This window comes from Numenius arquata, chromosome 7, assembly GCF_964106895.1.
Source record: "Numenius arquata chromosome 7, bNumArq3.hap1.1, whole genome shotgun sequence".
Taxonomy (NCBI): Eukaryota; Metazoa; Chordata; class Aves; order Charadriiformes; family Scolopacidae; genus Numenius; species Numenius arquata.
The window spans coordinates 46579684-46607314 of record NC_133582.1 but is presented as its reverse complement, the minus strand read 5'-3'; the positions used below and the strand labels follow the sequence as shown (position 1 = coordinate 46607314).

At 35.8% G+C, this 27631-nt stretch overlaps 1 protein-coding gene across 4 annotated transcripts in view; it reads right to left on the bottom strand.

Moving 5' to 3' along the window:
• Nucleotides 1-261: 261 nt before the first annotated feature.
• SLC4A7 (solute carrier family 4 member 7) overlaps nucleotides 262-27631 on the bottom strand; it is a 64308-nt gene continuing 36938 nt past the window's right edge. For 3 of the 4 annotated variants that reach the window (XM_074151180.1, XM_074151179.1, XM_074151182.1), the window contains 19 exons: nucleotides 26394-26509; nucleotides 24817-24974; nucleotides 22745-22832; nucleotides 21499-21645; nucleotides 20156-20259; nucleotides 18420-18594; nucleotides 15907-16040; nucleotides 15098-15343; nucleotides 13162-13267; nucleotides 11854-12015; nucleotides 10753-10866; nucleotides 10138-10299; nucleotides 9632-9883; nucleotides 7347-7415; nucleotides 6742-6915; nucleotides 6265-6396; nucleotides 5430-5527; nucleotides 3521-3628; nucleotides 262-343 (listed from right to left, as the gene is read on the bottom strand). In XM_074151180.1, coding sequence (XP_074007281.1) covers nucleotides 262-343; nucleotides 3521-3628; nucleotides 5430-5527; nucleotides 6265-6396; nucleotides 6742-6915; nucleotides 7347-7415; nucleotides 9632-9883; nucleotides 10138-10299; nucleotides 10753-10866; nucleotides 11854-12015; nucleotides 13162-13267; nucleotides 15098-15343; nucleotides 15907-16040; nucleotides 18420-18594; nucleotides 20156-20259; nucleotides 21499-21645; nucleotides 22745-22832; nucleotides 24817-24974; nucleotides 26394-26509 — 2627 coding nt within the window. Of the gene's footprint in view, nucleotides 344-3520; nucleotides 3629-5429; nucleotides 5528-6264; nucleotides 6397-6741; nucleotides 6916-7346; nucleotides 7416-9631; nucleotides 9884-10137; nucleotides 10300-10752; nucleotides 10867-11853; nucleotides 12016-13161; nucleotides 13268-15097; nucleotides 15344-15906; nucleotides 16041-18419; nucleotides 18595-20155; nucleotides 20260-21498; nucleotides 21646-22744; nucleotides 22833-24816; nucleotides 24975-25570; nucleotides 25631-26393; nucleotides 26510-27631 lie in introns of all 4 variants that reach the window. The other variant, XM_074151178.1, reaches the window with a different exon arrangement.

Below are 27631 nucleotides of genomic sequence, written 5' to 3'. Positions count from 1 at the left end.
TGAAAATAATATGCATTCATTACAATCTTCCTATTTAAAAATGAAAATAAAATTTCCAATAAAATAAATAGCTGAAGTGTGATTACCACTCATCTTATTTGTAGGAAAATCTTCTCATTATGCAAGCATATCTACAGTGCCCTAAGCAATGGCAGAATTAAATACTTGTTGCTCCTTAAATTGGAAATCACACTTCAATGGTATAATATCCTGCAGTAATATATACACACACAAATACACGCAATTCCCCTTGGTTCAGTTCTATAAAGATGTTTCAGCATCCACGTATTTCACAACAGGTGAATCTTCCACATTTATTTTCACGCTTTCTGGTTTTTCAGGGCTGTTTGAAAGCAAAGAGGAAAATGCAAGGCTTAGTTCACTTCAGTAAAGGTTAACTTTCAAACGTTTTATACTTAGCAATGGACAATGAAAGTATTTATGTAAAGATACTTTTATAAAGATGCATTTCTATCATATTCTAGTAATTGTTAAATGCTATTCACGGGAACAGCACAAGCTTAAAGAGAGAAATCACCAGGACTGTACCTATAAATAGCATTTCTGGTCCCAATGCTTTTACAATTCTATTGATTTGAAATTGTTTTGCAAAAGATTTTTGAAAAAAACAAACAAAATCAAAACGCACAAAAACGTCTCGCTAAAAATAATAAAAAAACCATAACAAGTAACATTATTAATACTATTTAATTATTGGGCAGGGAAACAATTTTGTTCACAATACAAGACCAGGAAAACATTTCAGTCTTCTCAAAATGGGGAGCCACACTTTTAATAACTGTAGAGGACAGCTAGAAATCTGCGTAAGTGTCCATTCAAGTGGAAGACCCTAAAGACAACTGGTTGGCTGGCACGCGAACAACTGACACTCTTAGAGACACAGACAATGAACAGTGGCTTATCCAAGGACAGAAAGGAATGTCCCAAGGTAGTTACAGGACAGTAGAAGAGAAATTGGAAAAGCGTAAGAGGGAGGATTCTCTAGGCATGTGTTTTAGAAGAGAAAATACATCTGTGGAGTTGCTCTTTAAGGAAAAAAAAGTATTAGAAGTCATGCAAAGTGAAACATTCTGGGATTCCTTAGAAAAATAAAGAGTGCCTGAACTCTGCAGAGTCTATAAAATACGAGAGATGGTGGAGGTAAGAAGAAAACGCAATCTGGATCAGTCTAGGAAAGACAAACAAATCTAAAAAATCATTTTTTTTGAAAGTAAGATTTTTAAGAATAAAACCCACACAACATGTCATCTGGAATTCCAAAAGACGTTGGTGGCTTCAAACTGCATCCCATTTGAAACCTATGAATCTTAAAACAGTAGTGCCTACAGAACCACTTTTACCACAGCACTAAACATCTGTCCATACTATCAGATGACTGTTACACAGAAAAACCTTAACAGAACCAAAATGAAAAATTTACTGGGAATTATTTTTGACTGAGCAGTGGTGACATCTCTAAACGTCTCCAGCACCCACTATACAAAAAAGAGTAGCAAATACCTCAAAATAGCAACCAATTAATTGAGTTAAGGCTCAAAGAAGTTCTGCCTTCTAACATTTTCCAGATCCGTGTGATTATCAGATTGCCTCTTGAAAGAGCTAGTTTCCAGCACCAGTATTTTTTATTTTCAATTTGTAGTTTTAGCAAGTTCCCTTCCAAGGTGCAATTTTTCCCATACTAATCTCAAGCAGGGCATGTTATGGAATCAAATGGAAATGTCTTATAACACAAAAAAAAAAAAGATTAAATACCAAATATGACCTAAATAGACAAAAAAACACTGCAAAGTGGTCAGAAGCCTAATTCAGTAGTGCTGCATGTAATTCTACACTAACTTAATCTACTCAGGAAAGCACAAGATGGAGTTGTACTAACTTCTAACTGCCTGAAAACCAAATCTAAAAATTTTAGTTCTTCTGGAAAGAGAAATACAGATCTGTATCTCTTCAAGCCTTATACACCCAATGACTATCAGATACCGCACCAGAAGCATCCAGATTCTGTAAGAGTCTTTTCAGAACTTAGCGTGAAAGGAATGAAACAATTAAAATACAAGGGTATACTGACACACTTATTCTGTTATCTATCTATTGCCTCTGTTATCTATTTTCCTGTCAGCCTAGCTTGTGTGGTACTAAAGTTTTTTTAAAGTGTTTAAAACATTTAAATTATTAAAAATGTTTAAACAATACAGGCTGAAGATTCACTGGAAACGGTGCCTGCACTAATGAGTCTCTTTAGCTTTTCCTATTACAGTACCTCCAAGTTCTTTCCTTGTCTCCTCCTTCACCCTTGGTTGACCCACTATCTGGGCAAAACAAAGCGTATTTCCATGTCTATTTTGGAGCAATGAACGTGTTGAATAAACAGATGGTATACAAGTGCTAAGCGGCCAGCCACTACTGCTGTTTCTATGATGGAAGCTAAACAATATCCAATAGCTTGGAACGATTATGTATGTACACTCCCTCACCATAAACTCTTCCACCAAGACGTCATTTTTACACAAAACTTGACAATTCCACATCTCTGAAACTTGCCTTCCCTTTGACAGATTTGGCTGAAGGGGATCAGCCAAAAGAAGATGCAAGTACAGACAGCAGGACTGCATAACCTTAGTTTTCAATGTCAACCAGGCCAATTTTCCCCTCTTTCCTACACAGAAACTACTAAACAATAGTTGCACTGTGATGAAACAGTTCACAGATACCAGCCCCTATAAATTACAGGTCTTTCAGGACCTTTCGGATATTCTATATGAATATTCGGTTTGTTCCCCTTGACAGATTCAGCCAGACAGGGAATAAACTAGGATGGAATAGCAGAATGATTCATTGCATACAGACTTTCTTGTTAGATGGGGAGCTCACTGAGAAAGAGGCACCTGGCCACCGCAGAAGATGCATCTCATCCTACAGGAAATGTTCATAGTACCGAGGACTCCTTATTTGTCCAGTACTTCATTCAAGTATATCTCATACCCAGTGAAGATAATATTTGAGCCAGGTTTAATTTTTAGAGATTAACAATGAGCTGGGGAAAACCAAACCAACCAACCCACCCACCCACAACAACAGGGGGCAGACCCTAGGGCAGCATAAAGCAACAATGAAAGTGTTTGGCTTACCTTTCATTCTCACTGGCATTTGTAATGTTCAGGATCAAACAATTTCCATGCTCATATACATTCTAGGAAAGCTTTTAGAAACCCTAAGCCCACCAGAGTAGCACACAATCGTATTAAGCAAATAAAGAGTAACTTTAAAATTGTAATAACACACAGCAAAATAATCTGAATTCCTTATAGAAATTGTTTAACTTCAGAGTAAGCAGCAAAAATGAACTTCAAATTCAAGTTCCTCAGAAGTAAAAATTCAATGCAGATTTTACAAACCACATATGCTCATTTTTTGAGAAGCATTTCAAGAAATACAAGTCCAGCTATTAGCTGCTAAAGACAAGACCTTAGTTAGAAAATGCGTGAGTAATTATAGCTACCTCAGGTTAGCTCTGGTTACTTTGGCATTCTCAGTACTCATGGCAAGAGCCTTCCACTGTGCAGTTTTGGCCATTTCGTCTGATATGTTTACAATTGAGGGATCAAGGCTAAAGAACAAACATACTTTCTGGTTAGTATTCAATACCTTGCAACAACATTATACTTACTGTCACTCATCATTTACATCAGTTGTGCCTTCTTTCAATATTTACACAGCCACAAGTTGAGTTCATCTCTTACAAACATACTTCAACAAAAATTTGAAAACGCAACTCATTAGTGCTGCCTTAATCACATAGCATCTTAAAACAGTTTTTCGCATAGATACCACTATGACATGGAGAATATTTGAGAGATACTTCATTTATAAGTTACCTGTAACTTCAGAAAAGTATTTTGCATACTCAGAAATAATGAAATTAATCACACTGTTCTGCTAAGCCTTTCCTAAATCAGAATTATTTTGTTTCCACGAAATAATCAAGGGAAAAGAACGAATGTTAATAAAATCTTGAAAATGGTAACTCAGTTAAGATTTAAAATTTGTAAAAATCTAGAAGTTCCAATTATCTAGACAGATTTCAAGTTAATTTTTTTCCTGCAGAGCCTTACTAGACATTTTTCAAGGTTTTTTTTCCCACCATCCCCTCGAGTCCTGCAGATGGTAAGTTCACCTTCACAGCTGGTGGGCTTTCAAAACCTATTTCCCCCTTTGCCCTCCACACATTTATGTGAGCAGCAGACTTAGGTGTTGTACGTAGATAGGGTTTTCTGTTCTGTTCCATACTTAAGCTTCAGAATCTACCCCATGGTATCTGTAAGAGTTCTTCAAATTGCATAGAAATCTTTCAGAGCCATTTTTCCTCAGGAATCCCCAGAAGATGCAAGACAGTGAAATATATAGTAAACACACATGCACACATTTGATGAAATCATAGTTCTACTGTGAGAGCAATTAGCAACTTCAATGTTTTTTAAAAAAACTTTAGTATTTAGCATTTTCATTTGAGTTGTTAAAGTCTAATTAAACCTGCTTTTAGAGCCGACAATAGCACTCAACAGGAATAATCCAAAACAGTCTAATCCAAAAACCTGCCTGTTCCCAACTCACATCAGGGAAGACCTGACATGACCCTAGATCCATAGCAAAGCAAGTTTTTAACCTAGGAACGCTTAGTATTAGAGAGAGAAAAATGCTGGCAAGCTATTTATCAGTCACATCTTCCAGACGTGTTGAACAGTTGCAGAATACCTGACAACTAAGCTGAATACATTCCCAGGAAGGGAGATAGTTACTGAGAAAAAACGCCTTCCAGTGCTGAAGGAACTTCCCATCAGCAAAATTCCAGCACTTCCGTTTCTGGAAGAGAACCAGTAACCCTGTCCTCACATTTACTTTCAGAAAATGACCTTCTGAAGTAAAAATGTCTGCTTGTAAAAAGTTTTTTTTTTAATCATAGAAATGATAGACTTTAGCCCTCGCTTAAACAAACCATCAAAGAACTGCATACTTAAGACTTTTTTCTGAAACATCCAAGTGGCTGGTAAACACATGGCTCAACTGATGCTATTAGTTGCTTAATACTCAGTATTTCATGCACAGTAACACACAAGTATTCCACAGAAACTGACCAAGGAAGCTTCTTCACCTTGAGTACAGCTGGTCGAAATTGAGTCATCTGATCTGTTCAAGATGGTCATGTAAATTTATAATTAAGATGCAGTTTTACAGAGCAACGCAACATAAAAATGCTACTATAGCACCATTCACCTTCATACTTCCTAATCACGGCCGAGTTACAAGCTTCGGAAAAAAAATTAATTCAACTCATACACAACCAATTTTATATGAAGCACATTACAGCACGTGATACAAAAACCTCTTAAAAGACCAACATTTTATTATACCTGTATTTTAGGGTTTTTACAGGAAAATCCAAATTCGCTTCTCCATATGCAAGGTGTACACTTTCATTGTCCCCTGTATGAAGCATTCTCTCTGCCTCCTGTAAATTTCAAGTGAAAAGTTTAAAATCACTCATGCAGCACAAGTCAAAGAAGTATCTCATGCTGACAGTTAATTTCCACAGTGTAAAGGGCGTCTCCCTGCAGGTACTGGAGTTGAATGCAGAAGAAATAGTTTGAGATCTTTTTTCTTACAAGCGTTTTATCCAGAGTAGGGGGCGATGAAGGAGCAGGGAAGGAGAGGGTTACAAGTTTTGTAAGGAATTCAGCTGGCTGGTGTACTGTTAGGTAAGACTTTTATGGAGAAGTTATACATGCTATATTACTGTATTATTGGTAATTAGCAGTTGGTTTTAACTACAGCTCTGCAAACACACATAAGCAAAACGTCCCTGATACTATGAACAGTTTTGTGATTTATTTAAGCAGGTAAAGATCCCCACTCCACTGCTTTTTCTCTCCCTCTCCCATTTCTCTCCTTCTAATCTGATGAATGTCAAAGAAAACATTTTGTGCTAAAAACTGCTTCTTTTCACTTTGCTTGCTAATTTTAATCACAAGAGTCATAGTTCATAATAACATCACTGAAACAGTGACTTTCCTTAAAGTTAATTGCCAGTAATAGTTCATCTAGCATTAAATCTCATTAGTAAAAAAATTCAAAATGTGCATTTGGTATATAAAGTCATATGCTTCAGCCACTTAAAATTCTTTTAAGTCTCACTGAGTGTTTTCTAGTAATTTACAACATGCTTTGTTTGATTGTTTTCACACTTACTGCTTTCTCTTTTTTCTTCTTGTCATCCTCTTTCTTCTTTTTACTTTCTGGCATAAGATCATCAAGCCAGCTAAGCTCTCTTTTGGTGAAACATAAATCCATGAGCTTGCGAACGAACACTAATGCTAGAACCTTAAGGTAATCATAAATAAAATCATTTTTAATAAACTATTTAAATTAATAAAACCACACGCACACTTTCAGTACATTCAGAATCTTTAATCAAAGCCCTTTTTTGCAGTATTAGTTTTACCTTACCACAAAGTTAAAATAATTTCCACTTTCGATAGCTACTCACAACTGAATTGCTTATTCTCAGGAAATGAAAAGTCCTTGTGTTTCAAAAGTGAAGTACTACGGATTCTTTTGTTTCTTTCCAACTCCCTTCTTTCTTGAGACAGCAAATATGTTCTGAAGACAGGCTGCATGATGCACATACTCTTAGAAAAGTATTAACTTGTAAAACAGAAAACTTACCATCATAGGGAAAACAACAGCAGCTGCAGAGGCTTTAATCACCCACAACAGAACTAGACAAGTGAGCTGAACAACTGTAAAGATATGGACCTTCCAAAGTGGCACATAACGTAGATAAATCAGGTCAGGTTGATGTTTGGCAGGCATTCCAAACAGTTTTATACGGTCAAAAAACTGCATTGAAAAATGAAATCATCCATCAGTTAATTATTTTCTTTCCGTTCAGAAGGAAATAAACATTTTTAAGTGACTCTAGAAACATATGTTAATCCCCAAAAAAATACTAACAAAGGACAATGAACATTCGATGGGGGCTGTTTTGTTGGGTTCCCCACCCACCCCTCCATTACTACTGCAAAATTTCGGAGTATTTCAGAAAATCTGTTGCTCAGCTACACTACTGAAAGAATAAATGCAGAAGAACCGAAACGTGAAGGCTCAACACGGTAAGAACAAACATCTGAACATGACACTCAGGAAATTATCCTACGTGCTATTCAGACAAGACAGGCTAATTTTATTATTGCTCACAAAGTAATGTGTTACAGTTTTCTTTTCACTTAATGTTAAACAAAAGCAAATTGCTCATTAAAATCAAACTTTACCTGAATGCCTTTTAATGAAGATACTCCCATGTAAAGAAAGACACCATACAAAACTGGCATTGGAATAAACTGGGGGAGGAAAAAACACCCATACAGTTACTTGTGGAATCCACATGGTGTAACATTGCAGGCCATATTAGTGAAAGACACGGACCTAGTTATTTTTACTTCATACTTTACTTAAGTGACATCTGTAAAAGTTGAGGCTTTTTATTTATAGAGAAAATATATGCATCACTGAGCAGCAAAAAAATCTAGAGCTAACAAGACTATCACCAAGACTAAAAAAGTACTTGACTGCCCATTCATTCAAATTTTCTGGATTGCAACCAAGATTTCTATTAATGCTAAGTATAGTGCTTTATGCTGCTGTCTCATAGGAACTGTATCGAGACCATCAACTTCATGAAATTGCCATGTTAAGTTTTCCTTTTGATCACTAATCTTGCATTTCTGGAGCAGATGAAACAAAAAACCCCACCATATTTACTGCTATGAAAATTAGCTATGAAAATCTGCTAATTATTCAGGTCTAATTTTTGCTCCAATAAGAAAATCAATTTAAAGCTTACTAAGATAATGAAACTGTCCCCTGATTGCACTTGCATTGAACCTCTGCAGCCTACACAAACCAAGGAAAGCTTTCTTTGCTCCTGAATTCATGTAACTTAGGGTAAATGACTGCCAAGATACAATTAGAAATCCTAATAAAAACTGCCCCTATCAAGCCTGAGCAAAAGCCTTTCATGAAACTTAAATAGTGTGGAAAAAACTTATGCCTTAAGGATTATTACTGCATATATATATTTGTGTGTGTGTACATAGGTATATATATAAAAACCACTGTCCTTACTGTAAGCTCTATAACTGGACATGCTAGTACTTCATTGATGTTAACATCTACTGCATTAAATCAGTATAAATCCATACACGCAGCAAAAGCACAGCAACCTACAGATGCAAGGCTTTGTTCTCCTTCCTTCTTTTCAATAATAACAGCCATTCACATTGAAAAAGAAAAACATTTCATAAAGAACAAATAGTAATAACTCCTATTCCTATTACTCTTGATTCCACAAAAAAATACAAGTACTAGTTTCTATAAGTCAGCTGTTAAAACATGGGGTAAACATCTGGCTTCAGCAATCAGCACCTTTATCTTTTGCTTTTGAGCAACAATTTATCTATTCCAGTATTTCTGCTTTTGATTCTGATCACCTGCATTATACAGCTGAGCTCTTGGTAGCTTTTCAATCAGAGATTGTCAAATCTGAATACTCATTTTTAGTAGCTGCTACTGCCTTACTGTTTTCAGACCTTTACATTAACACATGCAAATGGTCAACTATTAAGAATCTATAATATGTAGCTCTAATTACTAAACTATAGCTGTGTGATCATAGGTTTATTTCTTCCCATTGTCTAAACTTCAACAGCCACTAGAAGTTACCTTTTTCTGAAATGACTTGTGATCTGCCTTCAGATTTTTACAGTTCTTTAAAGGTATTAGCAATTATGCAATTTATGCTGTATCTGCTATCTTGGCAACAAAAGACAGGTTTTTTCATTTCTCCTTTTAATTACTGGATTTGAAACAACAAAGCAGAAGTTGAATGGATTTTACTCAAATCTGAGCAAAAAGCCAACTGAACTGACTGGTTTTATTCCAATAAAGTCTTCAGAAGGGCACTACAGATATAAATTAAGAAACAAAGTATAAACTGAGAACGTAATACAACCTGAAAAATCTCTATTACACCATGATGATGCATAAGATAATCTTGACACTTTAAACAGCAAAGGAAGTTTAATAAGCTGAAGATAAAAGAGCTAGAAGTGAACCATGTCATTTCTGATGATCACTTTTTAAACCAGGTGTTTGTTTCTTCTCCTTACTATATTACTTCCGCTCAAGTAACTTTCTATCTTTATCACACTCTTTCTCTTTCCATTTATACACTCACATAAAAACTACAGAAGAACTATTTTAGTTAACATGGACTTGAGAAACTGAAACATATCTGGCAAGAAAATCAGGTAAGAGGGACAAGGGTTGCTTTCTTCACTACTCAGTACATTTCTAGCTTGCTAAGATTTCATTTTCCTACCTCTCCCCCCATCGTTTCTATTCAACACTTGTTGTTAAAAAAGCAATTTGAGAATGACTAGAGGCATGTTTTACTTAATATAAAAAAAACACTTTCTAACATACAAAATGCTAAATCACAGTATCACAATCAAAAGCACAAAAAAACCCCAAATATTTTGGAAAAACTGTCTGTTACCTTTAACACAGAGGTCATGAACACTGACAGCCCCATCATGACAAAAATCATCAATCCTGTCACTCGCTGCTCCCGGATTCCCAAAAACTTGGGTTGCTCTCCTGGTGCTGAGCATTCAGATTCAACTTTGAGGCTGTTAACATGACTTATAGACAGGACAGTTGCAGCAACAAACCACGGTAAGCCCATGATAGAACATATCCCCAACATAATACCAACCATGAGCAGATCAAGATGGTAACCACAGCCTTTCTGTAAAATTAAGCAAACAAATCATTTGATAAACTTTGTATTTATCTGATATCATATTTATAACTTAGCTGGTAAATAACTGATAACTACAGAAGTTAGATAATTTGAGAGTGTCCACAATATTATATTCATTCTTAGTCAATATGAATATTTATTTAGTAGCTGTTGGTAACATTCCACAGACTTGCAGAATGAATCCAATTTAAATAAACTTGACTTACACAACATTTGAGTTTTTTGAAAATTACTTTTACCTTCAGCTTATGTTCTTTCCTGTTTATAATAACAGCTGTTATTTGTTGATCCATGAAAATCAGAATGGTGCAGAGCAAAGCAGGAACAGCAGCTATCAATAGTGTCCACCAAGGATTTCTTCCAAGAGGATCTATGAACCACCCTCGGTCTTTTCGGGTGGGCTGGAAAAAAAACCAAACATCAACAGTAAGAATTAAATGACTAAAAGAAATGCAGCTTTTATTGCTACAAACTGCTGCAATGAACAGATCAACACACTCTTAAATACATGCTTAGATTTTTTTCCAATGGCTTTGACCAAAAGACTGATGTAGCTGTAACATGTGAACATGACAATTATATAGAAAATTGGAAAAAAAAAAATTGAATGGTACATTCCTTCATTTTTGCACATTTGCACAAACAAATGCTTCCTTTTCATTGATATTATAATATAAAGCATCGTCTCTTCTATCAGATGAGACATACACTAAAAACAGAAAAGAGATACTACTTCAACTGCACCGTAAGTAAAAAAGATAAATTTCTGTTTCTACACAATTCCATTGTTCTAATATGTGTGAAACCACAAGCATTTAAAAAGTTAGAATTTTGTAAAAGGTTTTCTTTCTTACTTCAAATTTCTCTGGAACATGAAGCTTAGGAGAAGGTACTCCTACAAGATAGTCAATCAAAACCATGATTACTATGGTCAGAAATACTGCAAAGTCACTGATGGTAGAACGCACCTATTAAAGAAAGACTTGTGTTAACTCTTGTTTTTTCATCATTAGAATTTGCTTGCATAGAAAGACAATTTTCCCCCCTATGAATAGTAAAGTCTGTTTATATTATACTACACCACTGAACATTATAGACATTTTCTCTTTTTATTTAAAAGTCAAGCTGCCTGCCAGAATAGCATGAAGTTGTAGAAGGTAAGTATTCTGTATAACTCTTCATCCCGTTATCTCATTTAAAAGTGATCTACTGCAAGAAGCAAAATTACTTAAAATAATGCCTTCCTCATCTTCCCGTCCCCTCAATCCTACCAGGAGGCTGGGCCATCACAGCTAGTCTCTTGTAGCTTTATTCAATAGCATCACTGAATTGTTCCAAAATCAACATTCATACATTTGGTGTTTTAATAAATAGGAGAGGCATAATTTGCAACAGACTCATGTTATCAAAGGTGACTTTAGTAAACATTAGGAACAAATTGTAGGAATGAGCTGAGGTTTACAGAAGATCTAACTGCTATTTTGGCTAGCAGAAGTCAGTTGTGTAAATCAGTCCAAGGATAATCATCATACTAGCCTCTATTAGAAACAGCAATCCCCTGAGGAACCACTCAGAATCCTTCATACATCAGCAGTTTAGGGAAAGTAATCAATTGTTTTGTATGGCTAGGAGAGGAAATTAGCGCAAGTATTATCTCTCCAAATGACACCTGGCAATACCCATTAACATGGGGAGATGGACTGCTTATGTCTTCTAATGTTTAGTGTTGTAACTATACAAAAGTAGAGACTAAGCCACTGAAATTTCTGCAGCACATTTCTTTCAGCTAATGTCTTCATTTTTGGAACTATTAGCTAATTTCCTAGTTTTAATTTCTTTTTCTGTTTTAAAAGAAATCTCTCAATACAAAGTTCTGAAGCAAAATAGAATTCAACTCCATTAAGTTAAACTAATGCATTTATCACAAGGTAACAATAGTCTCTAATCAAAATTACCTTAGTTGGGAAATAGCGTTTGGTCTTGAATTGCTTAAGGAAAGAGGAGAGGAAAAATGTTGTAAAGAATAGTATGACAGACCAGAAGAGAACATCTGGAATATATGGTCCGTGATGGCCACAAGCTGATCCACGAAACACACCATGGAATTCTAAACATTCCTGCAAAGAGAAAAATTCCTTAAATTTCTACATTTTATTCATTTAGTATATTCAACCTAACTTTCAGCTTTTCAATATAAAGCACATTTGAGAACTTTCACAATCCCAGAAAGGGTGTCCTTTCCTTCATCACTACCTCATCCTGAAATGCCAAAAATGTGTGCTATCTGTTCCAGAAGAGCAACAGTAGCCATCACATTATTTCAGGATAACAAAATGCTGTGCAAAACACCTACTTTCAGGGTGAATGTCTAGGCTCAGACACAAGGAGAGCCCATACACAAATATCTACTGCCATTTTAGATAGCCTAAGATGGCCAAAGTAGGCACATGCAGCTGGCAAACACAACACAATCTACAGCAGATCCAAATCTTTCAAGATGTAGGTGGAAACCAGAAGCCAGGGTATGCAAAGTGGCTGCAGACAGCCACATTTAGGCAACTGATTGCCACCCAATTAACTACTAATCAGTAAAAATGTTTCTTCCTAAAAGCCTTCAGTGTCACATCCACATGGTAACTTTCCTCCACCTACTCACTAAATTAGATCCTGGTATGAAATATCCAGTTCAGAAGGTAATGCTTTCAAAGCCTATTCCTTCAACCAACTCTTCCCCTTATCTTTTGACCTTCTAATTTTCCAAATAATCGTTTTCTTCCAATCAGTATTTAGGTAGTTTCTTTGACTATATTGTATTTTATACCAAAGTCTAACAAACTAATGAAACACATTTGCTACCACATCTTAACTGCAGATTCCATCTTCACATCTTCTTAAAAATACATGTTCCTCCCTCCTAGGAAACTGAAGGAAGCAATCCCCTGTTTTTTCATCTCATCACATTCATCTGCACTTCAGAAAGAAGACTGTTCTGCCTACCAGGATTAAAGTAGCTACCTCAAGCAGACATTTATGTTAGCATTTACTGCCATGGACTCACTCATCCAAACCACTACAATGACTATTTAAAGTATTATGGGAAGAGTAAGAGTTCAAAAATACAGTTTTAAAGAAAACAGCCTGGGTTCAAATCAAGAAAGAAACTAGATGAAAAATATTAATCAAGACTGGTATTGTGTAGGTATTTATTTTTTATACGTACATAAACACACACACACATATATATATAGCTTTTGAATACTCACAGAAACTGTAAGGTTACTCCATGCTATATTTTCCACAGATATACTCATATTCCTCCACATCTGCAAAGTTTCATTGCTGGGTTTCTCAGGCTCAGAACACACACATCTGAAGGGGAAGAAAAAAAGTTTGCATGCTTTTAAGCCATATGTGCCAAAATGCAGCGATTTGCAGTAATTTGAAAAAATCCTGGAGAGTTTAAACCAGAGTTTATCCCAACCTTGTATGAAAGCAGCAAAGCACAAGGCATGACATTAACATGAATGTGCATGACATGAACTAGGATTATCGGAGGGGTGGGGAAACTGAAGAAGCAAAGAAGCGACTGCTCAGGAGGTTTAACAGATTGGACCAAAAAAACCAAACTATGTATTTTAAAGAACTATAAGCAGGCAAAATGTTGACTTAGTTATTTGACTGATCTGCCAGCTTTTAAATAAATGACGCCTGAAAATAAAATGAAATTGACAATATATGTGGACATTTACATATTGTGAATAAAAGATGAAGATAATAATCCAAATGATACCACTTTCCAACAATCCTATACTAACATATATTGTGTAATTTCTAAAGATTTCTACATAATTCAACTAACTTGGCATAAATAGTTTTCTATGTGTACAAATTAAGGTTTTCAGGTTTCAGGTTTGCATGTGTACAAATTAAGGTTTTCAGCCCACACACCCCACAGTGAGTCAAACTTCCATTAGTCCTACTGTACACTAACATAGTGTACAGAGAGAAAACAGAGAGACTGAAATAGTTTAATTTAAAAAACTGGTGTAGATAACTCAGTTTCAGCAACTCCTTTTCAAACCAGACATGTCATTAACCTCTAGAAGTTTCCGAACCTTCTCTTAAATTTTGGGAGTTAGTTTATGTTGCATTTGGCATGCTTTCTGATGTACCCATGGCCAAAACTGGTCACTCTGAAGTAAGACACAATTTTTGAGGATGTAGCGGGCAAATTTGACGATACAAATGCATAAACTGCTCAGATTTAAAGCAACTGCATGTACGCATTTTTAATAACTTTTTGAAGAAGTGCCCCTCCCTACTGCAGTATCCTTTCTGTCAGACAGATTGACAGCAGTACTCATCAGTTAAAAAAAAAAAAACACAACACAATGAATATTGATTTAATGGGATGTTTTCAAATAACACTATTCAAGCACACCAAACTGTAACCTTGACATGTAAACAATTATGTAAAAGAAGAGAAACAGATAATAAGCAAGATATAAGTCTCCTTTTTCTCTTTTGAAAAACAAAGAACCATGGAAGGGCAAACTTGCATCCTGAGAGTGTGAAGGTAAAAAAGGAAAAAGCACTAAATGTGCATGGGCAAAAAGAACCTAGATTTACAAAGCACAATATTTAGGGAAATTTAAAAAAAATACGAAATAAATATACTTTCTTTTGATAACTGAATCCTAAAGTAACGACAAAAGGAAACAAGATTGGAAAGCAGTAATTCCTACAAGGTAGTTGCAAACACAGTAACTTAAGAATCATCACAAGAAAAAGGAATTGCAACAATAAGTATGATGAGACAAAAAGAAAGCATCTTGTTGGTCAAGGCAGTAACATGAACAAGCATGCCAATGTGCCCACACATGAAGCAATGATTTCTAGAAGCGTCAAGGCAGAACTCCTATTCTGACCTTTAATCTCCAGAGTGACCTTTAATAAAGCTGCAATTAAAGCAGGCATTGTCACAGCCCCTCATCCCTTCCAACCATCCATAGCTAACACAGAAAATTCAATTCCACAGCATCCTGAATAGAATTTTTCTGAGGTTTCTCATACCCATACCACCCCCAGCATTCCTTCTACCCTTCCACAGAGAGGCACACATTGCAGTTTAGTTCACAGTACGTCTCTATAAACATTTTACCTACGTATTTTACTAACAGATAGAAACTTAGTACTTACGAATATAAAGTCAGTTTATCCAAATCATTGTGCATATTGAAGGCATACACCTCTCCCAAATGAAAAAGCTTTTCCAATGCCTCATAAATAAATATGATGCATATAAGCGCTGCAAAAGCTTCCTCAGTAAATCGAGTGATGTAACACACAAGGCTGCTGGCATCTGTGGCTACAAGCACTATGCATAAAAATGCTGTCCACAGACCAATGCTAGTTCGCAGGGAGAGGTAGGAAAGATCATAATCCCTGTGTGAAGAAAGAAACAAAAGTATCAACTGTGCTCAGAAGTCACCTACACTATATTCTATTTGAAAACAGATACTGAGGCCAAGCTTTATAGATATTCACCACTTTTCTCATCCTTGATGTTAGTTCTGAAGGAAGCAGAAACTTTTCTGTCTCGTCTTCCAACCAAAGCAGAGCAACACTCCAAGGCATTTCTAGGATTGAGGGTGCAGCTACCTAGCTTGGGAAGCATCATGGTGATGACCTTTCCAGAACTACCTAGATACTTTCTCCTAGAAGGCAGATCAATCCCTGTTTACCTCTGCAGAATCAAAGCCAACATCTCCACACAGTCAGAACATAACTTTTTTTTAATTCCTAGCCGCTTCTTATCACTGATTTTCTCATTAAGGTGCACCAGGTGCCTAATAGCTTTGCCAAATCACATTCATCTCTTAATCTCTTGCCACTGCATTTACATCTTCATGGACATCCACTTTTAAGTGATGTCTGCTTTCAGTTACAGCTATTCTAACAAGCTAGAAAGTTAGAAAGTGCATCAAGCTAATACAAACAGCACTTACCTGCAAAATTTAAATAATATTTTTTCAAATACTAGAACTGGTCCGGTGCTCCCCAAAATAGTAAGAGGTTGCCCAGCAAACAGAGAATAGGCAATCCCAGTTAATGAGGCTCCAAAGAGAGACTCTATTGCACTCTGTTTGGGGGAAAAGAAACTGCTGTAACTATGCTGCCTTTCAGGTTAGTGTTTAGCATCACATCTCCATAAATACAGTTTTAAAATGCATTAACTTAAAAACAAGACAAGATGCAAAAACATTGCAATTAATATTGATGTTTGAGACAAGAATAACTTAACACAGTTTTGCAGTAACAATACCATAGACAAAAGATTTTGAAAACTTCACTCCTGAGAAACATAAAGCCATTCAAAACCATGAGAACAAGTTACTAGTCCTGCTAGCTATGGAGGGAAAACATACCAACAATTACTACAAGTTTAAACAACAGAAAAATGTTACTCAACATGTAATTTATGGAAAGAATTATCTGTCTCTGTAAAGAAAATATAGATATATTGCAACATACCTGTACCAAAACATGATACGGCGTGCCGTACCATACCTGCATCAGTCAACCAAGGATTACAAAAGAAAAAACTGACAGGTGGAGGTGTAGGGGAAATTACTGAACAATATCAGTTTATGTATACATGACACCAAAAATAGATGAGCAGTAAATCAATGTCCCACCTGGTAATGCATTTCTTTTCATTGAAGTAAGTAAGAGATCTACTTCAGTTCTTGAATTAAATGTTTTACTATAACATTTTCTGCTAAAAAAAAGTTACAACGCACCTCAAAAGAGAGGGACAGAACTTTTTAGATACTACAATGATATTAAAGTTACTTGAAAATAGTTAACTACACCATTTAGAACTATGAGATAACACGGATTACAGATTAAAGGGTTCCTGGGGGAATTTTTGAGTGTTATTTTGCAATCACAGAAGCCTATGAAAACAATCTGCAAACTTAAGCTCCAATTCAGGAAAGCATCTAAAATTGGGCGAAATGGTTTGCTGAACTGGGGCTATTAAAAATGAAAACACAAGTCCTTTGTTCTTTACATTAGAAAAATATATAAATATAATCCCAGTCTCTTGTTCTTTAGTGCTTTTGGTTAGTCAATGCATTAACCTTGGGGCTCTCAATCAATGTGGCAGGGACAGGAGTACTGTGGCGGTGATGACCTCTGGGAATGCGAGGGAAGGTTTCAAACACAAACTGTGTACCTTACAATGTCAGCTACTGTGCTTGAACATGTGTGTGCAGTAACTAAATTTTATATTCAATGATGCACACCAAGTATCTGAAGGCAGGAACAAACCCGCAAACAATTCCAGATAGCTAAAAGAAAGAAGGTGTTTAAGAATCAAGCTTTAAAAGGAGCACATTCTCATAATTATACATGACATACATTCAAAAATTACATCGACATTTTGATAATCATTCCTACATTTAGAGTGGCAAAAACAGCACACAGAAAAGATAAAATTTATTTCTGTATTTGCTATCAGCTTCAAGAGCTACATCAATAAACAAAAATCTGAGTCAACAGCATTACTTGAAAGAGATAAAATAGTTAACTAAATTTTAATACAGTACAAGCTTGAAAACTTGATCTAAGTATCAAGAAGAATTTTATAGCATCATAAGCTTTACCAGATCACAAGATTTGTGAAGGACATATTTGAATACATCTTTCCCTCCCCCAAAATTACAGAGCCTTGTTTCTTCATAAGAGATTTAAAAACAGAAAATACACTTCGAACTAGCTCATTCACGAGCCAATGGACACAAACACCAAGTTATTCACATTGCTGTCTGTTGTTAAGTACTCTTTCCCTGCTCCAAAAACCAAAGCGCAATGCTATTTTGGTTAAAAAGGTGCTGACGTTATCTACTACTGCCCAACACACCACTACCAAAATTTTGTATGTGTATGGTTTATATTCAAGTCATTTACAATGAAGAGTATTTTCTGCTCATAAATCTTAGCCACTTTCTTTTATTGTTAACAACATATCATTAGTGAAAGCATATACATATCCTGTCTGTTATTTAAGTACACAATTGACTGCTACCCATACACTGCAGGCATTATCATCCTCGTAGGCCTACTACTCAAGGCCAGTACATGTTCTTGGCTATCCACCTTGAGCCTCTGACTTTGCCTAAAGTAGGCCTAGTGGGATGGTGCACCTTTACTGCTATTCATTATTTTTAAGTAGCCAAAAAGAAGGCAATGCAAGCCCTTTCTCAATTCATGAAGCCATTCATCCAGTAAGGCAGGATAAACATTTTTTACCTCCACTGTGCATCTTCTCCTGTTCACATGGGTTCCCCACATTTTCCACAGCAATTACCTTTTGGGGAAGATCTGCTTTGGGGCAGGCTAATCAAGTGCTGTGGGTAAATTCTTCAAATACAAGTATAAATAAATGAGACAAATGCACACAGTGACTTGCCTCTGAAGGTCTAAAAGCCTGGCCACTACCATTCTTTGTACTCACTATTCTGCCTTGTGTAGCTTCTCCCAGGAGCCCTCCAAAAGTGATTACAGGAGACATACAGGCACAGTATAGGAAAAGAATCGAGGCCAGGCACTGCAGGCTTAATGCATCCTTGAAGTCACTCAAGAAAAAAGGTGCTTTCCTTTGGATGTCAAGTATCAAACCACCAAAAAGCCTAAATAGGTGAGATGAAACTCGTCAAACTGTACACTAGAGGATTCTAACTAGTTCAAAACTATGGGCTACACATCACTGCCAGTGCTTATTGCCAGCACAAATTAGCTATTTCATAATCCAGATTAAAGCATAACAGTTTAAATGTAAATGAGAATCTTATCTACTCCAATTCAGTAGTATTCCAAATATAATCAAGTTATCAAATATAAGCAAGTTATGAACAATTTTAAAAGCTGGCTAGGTATTTTTGTATACAGGCTAGCTATTGATAAAATATCTTTGCACATGATTTTACCTAAATAACATATTAAGTCAAATCTGTCTTAAGATATTCAAAACAAAGAACAGAAGAAATATGTTAAATCTCAACCAAGACCATACATTGATACATTTCAATATTATGACTCCAATAAGTAGTTGTAGCTTTTTAATTTGAATTCTTTACATAGATATGGTTAGGTCCATAAAAAAATTTAGCTCTATCATTTTTAAGTGTTTTCATCTGGAGTATACAGATATTCTACAATGAAAATACAAAACCAAACATATATAAATCAGTTCAATTGGTAAGTTATTAGCAAGAAATTAAAAAGCCTTTGGCAGTTTCAAAAATTTTTTCAAGACTCCAAAACACTAGGTATAATTTGCACCTACAAAAAATTGGTTTTAATTTGAAGTATAAAATAAATAAAAATAGTCCATTCCTAAGAAAAACAATAGTCTTATCTAGAGATAATTCTGTGGGCAGAAATGAACTTCCCAGCTCCACACACTGTCTGCAAAAAGCCAAAAAGTAAGTATAACCAAGCCAAAATGGTAAAGGTCAACACAAATGTTGTGAAGACCTTCTTGCAAAGGTATGAGAAAGATGCATTTCATTTGGAAGTTTATCATTTTGGGAATAACAGCAGTGTACATCTTTTCCAGAATTTCTCAGTTTATTTAATTTCTACTCTCTCATACGAGGTATTACAGTTTAATGTTAACCATACATTTCCAATGTTGGGGGCTTTTTGGCAAATATTTCAGAATTACCAGAGAACAACAATGCAACTCAACCAAAAGAAATTCCTTCAATTTTATTTTAGATCTAAAAGAAACATAACTAAAACTGAAACCTAATCAATACCAAAGTATTTTTCGCCACTTTATATTCCTTGTTGTTCCATGTTGTACATGTTTAATCAAACAGATTTGCACTAATAGCAATTTTTAGTACCTAGCCCAATACTGAAAACTGTATATTCCTGCTATAATTATAATTGCATGCTCTGGACAATTACAAATTAAAAAGCAACTCTTAAAAGTCAGTTAGTTAAATTAGGCAGCATCTTTTATGAAATCCCTCACAAATGTGTTGAGAAACATTGCCACGGGCTTGAAAACACTTTAAGCAGATTGGCATTTATAGGCAAGAATCCAACACTTGAAAAGGAAAAAGGATGCGCTCTGACACTTCTACCATGATTTTTTTATGTTCAAATGTCATCATTAAAAACTGTGAAGATTTATGACTTTTATTTCTTTATGGTAGCTAGTATTTAGGGAAGTGAACACACCTTCCAGTTCTCTCAAGTTCAGGTCCAGCATGATGGCCTTCTTCTTTCAGAGTCTCTCCTGTAGGAGTAGATCCATTTGGAAATTTAGGTACCTTCCTTTTCTCCTACAGAAAAAAAAAGGGGGGAGGAAACCTCATATTTTAAGACTGCCTTTACACTAAAAAGTATAATTCAAAGACAGCGGGCAGAGACTCTTTGCCTTCCAAACCTTTTTCATATTCACAGCTTATCAGCAGTGCTCCATTTGCCAAATTCATCTTTTGTTGAGTAAAGATGACTAGAACTAGTCATCCCAAAAAAGATCTTATTAGCACCTTGCACAACAGTATTAGTCTCCACTCTTTCTATAAGTATGTCCCTGAGTTATGATGAGACAAAGCCTACCTTAAGACACAGTAGAGGCTTAACCATGAGGTGTAGAAATCTTTAAGAGTTTTTTTTCTCAATCATTTCTAACAGAAGCCTCTAGCTTCTAACAGAAACAGACCTCACTTTATGACACACACAGTATTTAGTTGAAGTATAAATGAGAAGTCATTCCCTTACTGAGCAAGCTGCTCACAAGCTCCTCATAAATTTCTCAGCTGGGCTTGCCTTCCAAAAACCCGAGCCCTGCTTATTTTGGAAACAAGTTAAATGGTAGCCTCAGTCTATTCATGAATACACTGCACTGCTATCACCCCTTCCGTTCTACCCACTCCCCCAAACCACCACGTCAACCTTTTACACTAAAAGCACTGGTGTCTCCCCCCACTTTTGATCCTGGCGGCAGGAATACCCCTCAGTTGCAAAGAGGGAGAAAGGGAAGAAATCAGAGTCCCTCTAAGGTTCAGCTTCCCCTTGGCTCTCACTCTAAGCTTGTATCACAACTGAGTGATATGACCCGTTTCTCCCTCTTTCATAAACATTCTATGAACATTATACATTAGCGAATATACATTAAAAAACATTTCAATTAATGTCGTATGCAAACGTAAGTTTTTATAAGAAAATACAATATTCTTGCTGATCACTGTTAGAGTAATAACCAAATTTATAATAGGAACTCAGGTACAGTTTCAGATCAATTCTCCTATATCTCACATGAACTCATTGCAGTATTACAAAAGGAAATATAGAAAATACAATTTACTTGAAAGCATAGCAGGAAAATGACTAATTGCTTTTTCTTTTTTTTTTTTTTACTTAAACGGTCAATCCACTTTTTCTTCCAAACAAATGCAGGGGATTTCCCTAATGCTTTACTGAAGTTTATAGTTAGCCTACTTGAATTGGGAAATGGCATTTTCAGAGTAAAAATCATGCGAGGTCTCTAACGGACTTTTTATTTTTTCTGTCTTTACCTGGGAAGGAACACTTTTTGGTGGTTCAATTCGTATAGATGGATCCCATTCTCCTGGAGGCAGGACTGTCACTTGGTCTAAAAATTCATCAATTCCTGACAACAAATCATTTCGGTCTTTTGCTTTATAGGCAACATCATGGAAAACCTACAAGAAGAAAGTACCCAACATTATTTTTTTTTGGAAAGAGAAATTGATTACAAGGAACACTTCACTATTTTTAAAAAGGCATGGGAAATTTTTTAAGGGTCCTTGGAAGTTAGGCTTTTAATTTATTTGCATACTTTTGCATTAAAAACTACCTGTATGCACACCCCTATGGAACATAAAATAAGGAAATTATATCTCCCAACTCAAAAGGAATATTGAGTTTATTTCTAAATGTAATTAAAAAATTAATCTTCAATATGCAGTAAATCAAGTTCATGTACTATTGCCTGAATAATTCTGCCTTACAGCCGCTGTGCCAATATGCTGTGCTTAATCAGAACAAAAATACTTTAAATAACCTTCAAACCAAAACACATTTAGTTCTCACACTGAACAAATATTGTATTCACAGACTAGCTGCTGAACTGTAAAATGACCAATTTCTACTTTACATTTCCAAACTTGAAGTTGTTCTAGAGTAAAGAAATATTAGAATTTCTATCAGATAACCATAATAACTACCAGCAATTCAGTAGGTGGCGCTCAATGCAAAGTCAGAATTAAAACATCCTCATTTTCCTCAGTATGACAATAGTCTTACAAAGTGCAGATTCCTCTGTGCTCTTTAAAACCATCCACCACAGCTCTAAGCATATGACTTCAAATGCCTCGTAAAATTCTAATTTTAATTATTTGACGTCACTTTTATAAAAACATATCTGTGATGACTCAATCACATGCATTCTTAAGCTCTGTCCTGAACACTTACAGTTTGCTGTGTCCTTTTCAACATACAGTAACTCGTATTAGACAAAGTTCTATTTAATAGTTCTATTTCCTAACTTAATACAAAAATGAAATCTATACACCAAAGTTAAAATATTTTTTTCAGAAATACATTTAGGATTTCTTCAAGAAAGACAAGGAGAAAAGCTAATTTACTTTTATCTAGTTCACTAACACATGAAATAAGTTTATAGTTCTTCATTTATACAGTTTGTTGGTTTTTCTTCTTTAACCTGTCACTCCAGAACACATTTACTGAAAACAGTCAGTAAATACATTATTCTAGACCTCTTTAAAATACATCACTCACATCATCCGTCATAAGTGTTGCTATTGATCTTCCAATTTCATGGTACTGTGGAGCTTTTCCTGCTGGTCCCAGCAATAAAAACAAAAAGCTGTGGAGAAAGCGATTGAGGTGAATACAGCTGACTCATTGGAATACACTCAGAGGGTTCTTTCAAACTAATATTTAAACAAAATTTAGCAGTGAAGTAAAAAATACGTTCTTCACCATTTCAAATCTAGTAAGACTGCTGCAAGACAAAGAAAAGACTTGCCTCAAAATCATTATTGAAAGGAACTTGAATCCTGTACCAAAATTACTCCAAAGTTTTCTTAATTATGCCTAATTTTTCAACTTCTTACAATGCCATAAATGTAGGAGAAATCCACAGACTAGAGATCAATGAGTATTTCCTCCAGATTATAAGCCTTTCTGGCATTCCCATTCGCAAAGATCCCTTAGTAAGGGCCTAGGAGCTTTATGACCTGTCCTAGCCCCCTCGATGATCACCTCTTCACAGGAATTAAAACCCCTCGCATTTGCAGTGACTGGGTACATCACACAGTGGATGCACAAACATACTTCAAGCAACACACTGGACATACTTATATAGTCATATTCTTGTCCTGTGTCAGTGGAAAGGAAGGGAACCTGCATTCTGAACACCTAAGAAAGCAAAAGTGACATTTTGGGAAGGGAATCCAATCTGGGGGTGGGTTGCAGCATATGTTGACAAGTCTCTGTATTTTGTATACTGTATTTCCAATCACAATAATAGTTATCACACTTTAAAAACAAAAACAAAAACCCACCCCAAAAAAACTCCCAACCTCGAACACGACTAGTATCTTGTAAATTCAAAAGGATACAAAACAAGAGTGAACCTCGGTAATTCTTTTCACAACTTTCTCCCCATACTCCATGAAAACAAAGTTCCTAAGTACAACACATTTGAAAAAAGTAGTGCTCTCTTTCACCTCACACTACAAAAAGCAAAATGTTCTTTTTCCTTTGCAAGTTGACTATCCTAACTGAAACTGAGACTGCATGTTCAGAATCAAGAATGCCATTCTAAATCTGCAAGTCTACACCATTCTGAAAAATTTAGGACAGGAAATTTTAGCTACATTAATACTGTAATCTGTATGCAGAAATTTTGGAATTTCCCAAGGAATATTATAAGCACTAATGTCAACTACCCTCTGAAAATTCTCACATCTGTTTATAAGAACACTGCCAAAATTATTTCTGCCTTTCATTGGAGTATATAAGCTGAAAGTTACCAAAATAAAACAGGCACTCGTATCACTTTTAAAACATTTAAAAAAAAAACACCGCCAAAACACATATACAAATTTATGCCAAACAACACAGAACAGCCCAATACATCAACATGCACAGTAAATGAAGTGTCATCCATGATGACTGATTAAATGACCTGCTGCTATCTGCATCATGGGACCTGCATTTTGATCATCTGTGGTAAAGACACCCACAGTATACTGACGAGAACCATCATTTTGGGGGGCTGGGCTGGGTGCACCAGGCTGGACGGTATATTGCAGATTGAAAACCGATTCAATGTATCAGCTGCAGATTAGTTTCCTCAGTGTCCATCATGTAGACTTGGGCATATAATTTAAAAAAGTAAATTTTTCCACCACCTAGGTTATTCATATGCAGCCTATTTGTGCACAAAGACTAGAGCTTCAGATTAGATAGATCTTAAGACTTCGTGGATGCTTCCCCACTGTCACGCTGGGTTGTGCTGAAGGGAACTATAACAACCTTCATGCCCCTCTTTAAAATGGCAACACAAGCTTGGAAGACTCATTGCTTTTACTCCAGGTCAGCTTAAGTTTCAACTTCTACGCTTGCCTAAGACGGCATCATTATACACATTTAAAGCATTCAGAGAATTTTATAGTGGATCTCATTCCTTCAAATATTGCAACAAGTGACTGGCATCATGTTAAACAAAAGTCTACATTTCTTGAGCTTAATTGAGTATGTATAAAAATTTACATCCATTTGAGATCTTTAATATTATTATCTTACTGCGTAAGCAAAGCCAGACTTTCCAGGCATTTATTTACCGTGTAGGAACCGGAACCTCTGTGAGACCCGAGAGAAGCACAGCAGGGGAGAGCCTCACAAAAGCAATAATAGGTCTTTCTAAAAAATTTACTTCTCCCACTAATACATTTGATGCTTCTGCTCCTGAAGGTATTTTCCTCATGAAGTTCATATCAACCTATTCATACAAAGATGAAACAAGTGTTTATTCCCTTACAGTTTTTAGCAGAAATTCTATAACAGAATTGTGATTTTATCAGCATTTACTAGATATTTATGCTACAAAGAAAAATAAAAAAGCAAATTAAATATCCCACAATACAGCAAAGACAAACATAGGTAGAAAATATCAGCCAGCCAGCCAGCCAACTAATGATAAACTGTTTTCTAAAAGTTAGAATTGCTACCACCCACTATACTATAGAAGACTCCAAACTGCATAACCTCCTTTCTAATACTACTTATCACAACAAACATTCCATGATAGGACATAACTTCACAAAATCTATACACAATTAACTAAGGAGAGTTCATGTAATTACACATGGTTTCTAGAATGCAATTAGTTATTTCACAGCTGCATATTTCAAATATGCCATAATTTTGAAAAATAATTTGTATGTTTATGTTTTCATCCATAAAGAATATGATGGCTGAAAAATCTTAACTGTACAGAATTTCAGAAGAGCATTAGAAAATGGTACAGCACATGAACTCTGTTCACATACATACACACACACAAGCACCAGTTACATTGCTATCTAGAGAACTTACAGATGGCCTCTTGAGTCCCACACCAAGTGTGCCACAACTACAGTGCCAGGAGGCTGACTCCTGCCCAACAGGAGACAAGGCAGGTGTACAGAAGGACAGGCCAAGCAAAAAGACAAAAACTGTGACAGAGCAGCAGGAATATATGGCACCTGCCACGATTAGATGAGAACTACAGTGTAAGTTAGCTTTCCTTAAACGTAATTATTTAACTTAGCAAATCAATTTTCTTACAGTGTTCCACAGTACAGATGACACTACAGACTGAGTTTTATAGTAAAAGCCATAACAGAATTTGCCCAGCAAATTTAAATTATGGAAGAAATACAAGGGATTTACAGTCTTACACAAGATTTCCTTCAGAAACTGGTAGATGTTCCCAACGCTTAAGATGTATAATAACTTTTGTACAGCAAACCAACATATAAAACAAATCCCCTTTAAAGCCGTCTTTGAAAAAAAAAAAAAAAATCAGTCCTAGAAAAAAATATTGCAACACCATCTACAAAATTGGTTTCATTAGAGGCTTTATAGCAGATCTGAAAATATCTCCTTCTGCATGAGGAATACAGCCGCTGCACTCTTGAAGTTACTGAATACTGAAAAGATCATCAAACAAAATGGAAAAGTCAGTCCCATCGGGAAAAATTAGCCTACACCATATTCCAACAATTGTACATAAAAGTTATGTCTTAGTACATATGTCTTGTGTACACTAGTACACATGCATACATATATGTGTCTTAATTGTAACTAAGAGGGAAGTTACAACCACCACATTTTTTGTCACATAGTGCTAAACAATAAGGTATTTAAAGTTATTCACCTTGCTGAAATCAACCGTGCTGTTTTCTCTGCTTCCTCCTGTCCCAGTACCTTTAATGTCTCCACTTTTCCCAGTATCTAGATTTCCAGGTGCTGATTGTGGAGATGCTAATAGCCCTAAGTTAAAAAAAAAAAAGAAGACAGGTTCAAAACATGCAAGAAGTGAACAGAGTATGTGACACTACCAAAACTCAATGTGACAGCTTGCTTAAAGCAAATGTGCAAGTTATTCAGTAAGTGCCCTAACATTAGTACCATATATGCAACATTAACAAGTCATTGTGTTGTCAAAATAATGACATAATTGAAAAAATTAAATATTGCCCAAATGATGGCCATTTGCAGAACAGTCACCAGAAAACAAGAGCTATTTTAATTACAGAAGTAGTAACAACCGTTAACATTTTAATCTTAACCGCTCTAGTAATTAGTAGATAGCATCTTCACTATATTTAGTAAGTCCTCAAACACCAAAAGCAAACACCTCTGCTATTTAGTCTGCTGTGCAGCAGTTATTTCAATTGTAAAAAGCCTCAGGCTACAACTACAAGGAACGATAATGCTGGTAGTTGACTAACCCGTAAGAGCAAATAGTATGCTACGTGAAGGACAGACAGCTTGCAAACTCTGATTTCAATCAACAGAGCAAGGCTCTAACTATTGCTCTGACCAGACGTTACTACGTGAAATGCTCTCTACCACATCACCAAGTACAATGAAGCTATTCAAATTAAACATACAGCTTCCCTCTAACATCTGCACCAACACAAAACCATTTCATGTAGCTTGCTACGCTACTAGCAACACTGAATTGCAGGTTCAATAAAGGGTGCAAAAGGCAAGTAACCCAGGTGTTCGTACACACTGAATTCCCCACTGCGCCATGGTTATCCCTACCCAACTACCATTTAAAAGCTGGCCTAGGCATGCAAAACCAAGCCCAGGCCCACTTTTGGATTACAGAGCTTTTACTTGTTCAGTTTAACATGCACTAGAAGTGCATTAGGCCTTGCTTGTCTACACTAGACCTTTCAGATGTGGTGATAAAACATGCTTTAACATGCTTTCAAAACCACATCTAGACAAAGACTAAAGTGTAAACTTTGTATTACATGCAGAAAGTTTGTATTTAGGTCAACCGTCACTCTAGTCAAGATAAAGCTGAAGGCCTCACTGGCTACCTTTTGGCTATTGTTCTATCATAATGACTGCTACGTAACTACTTGCATCCCTCCATGT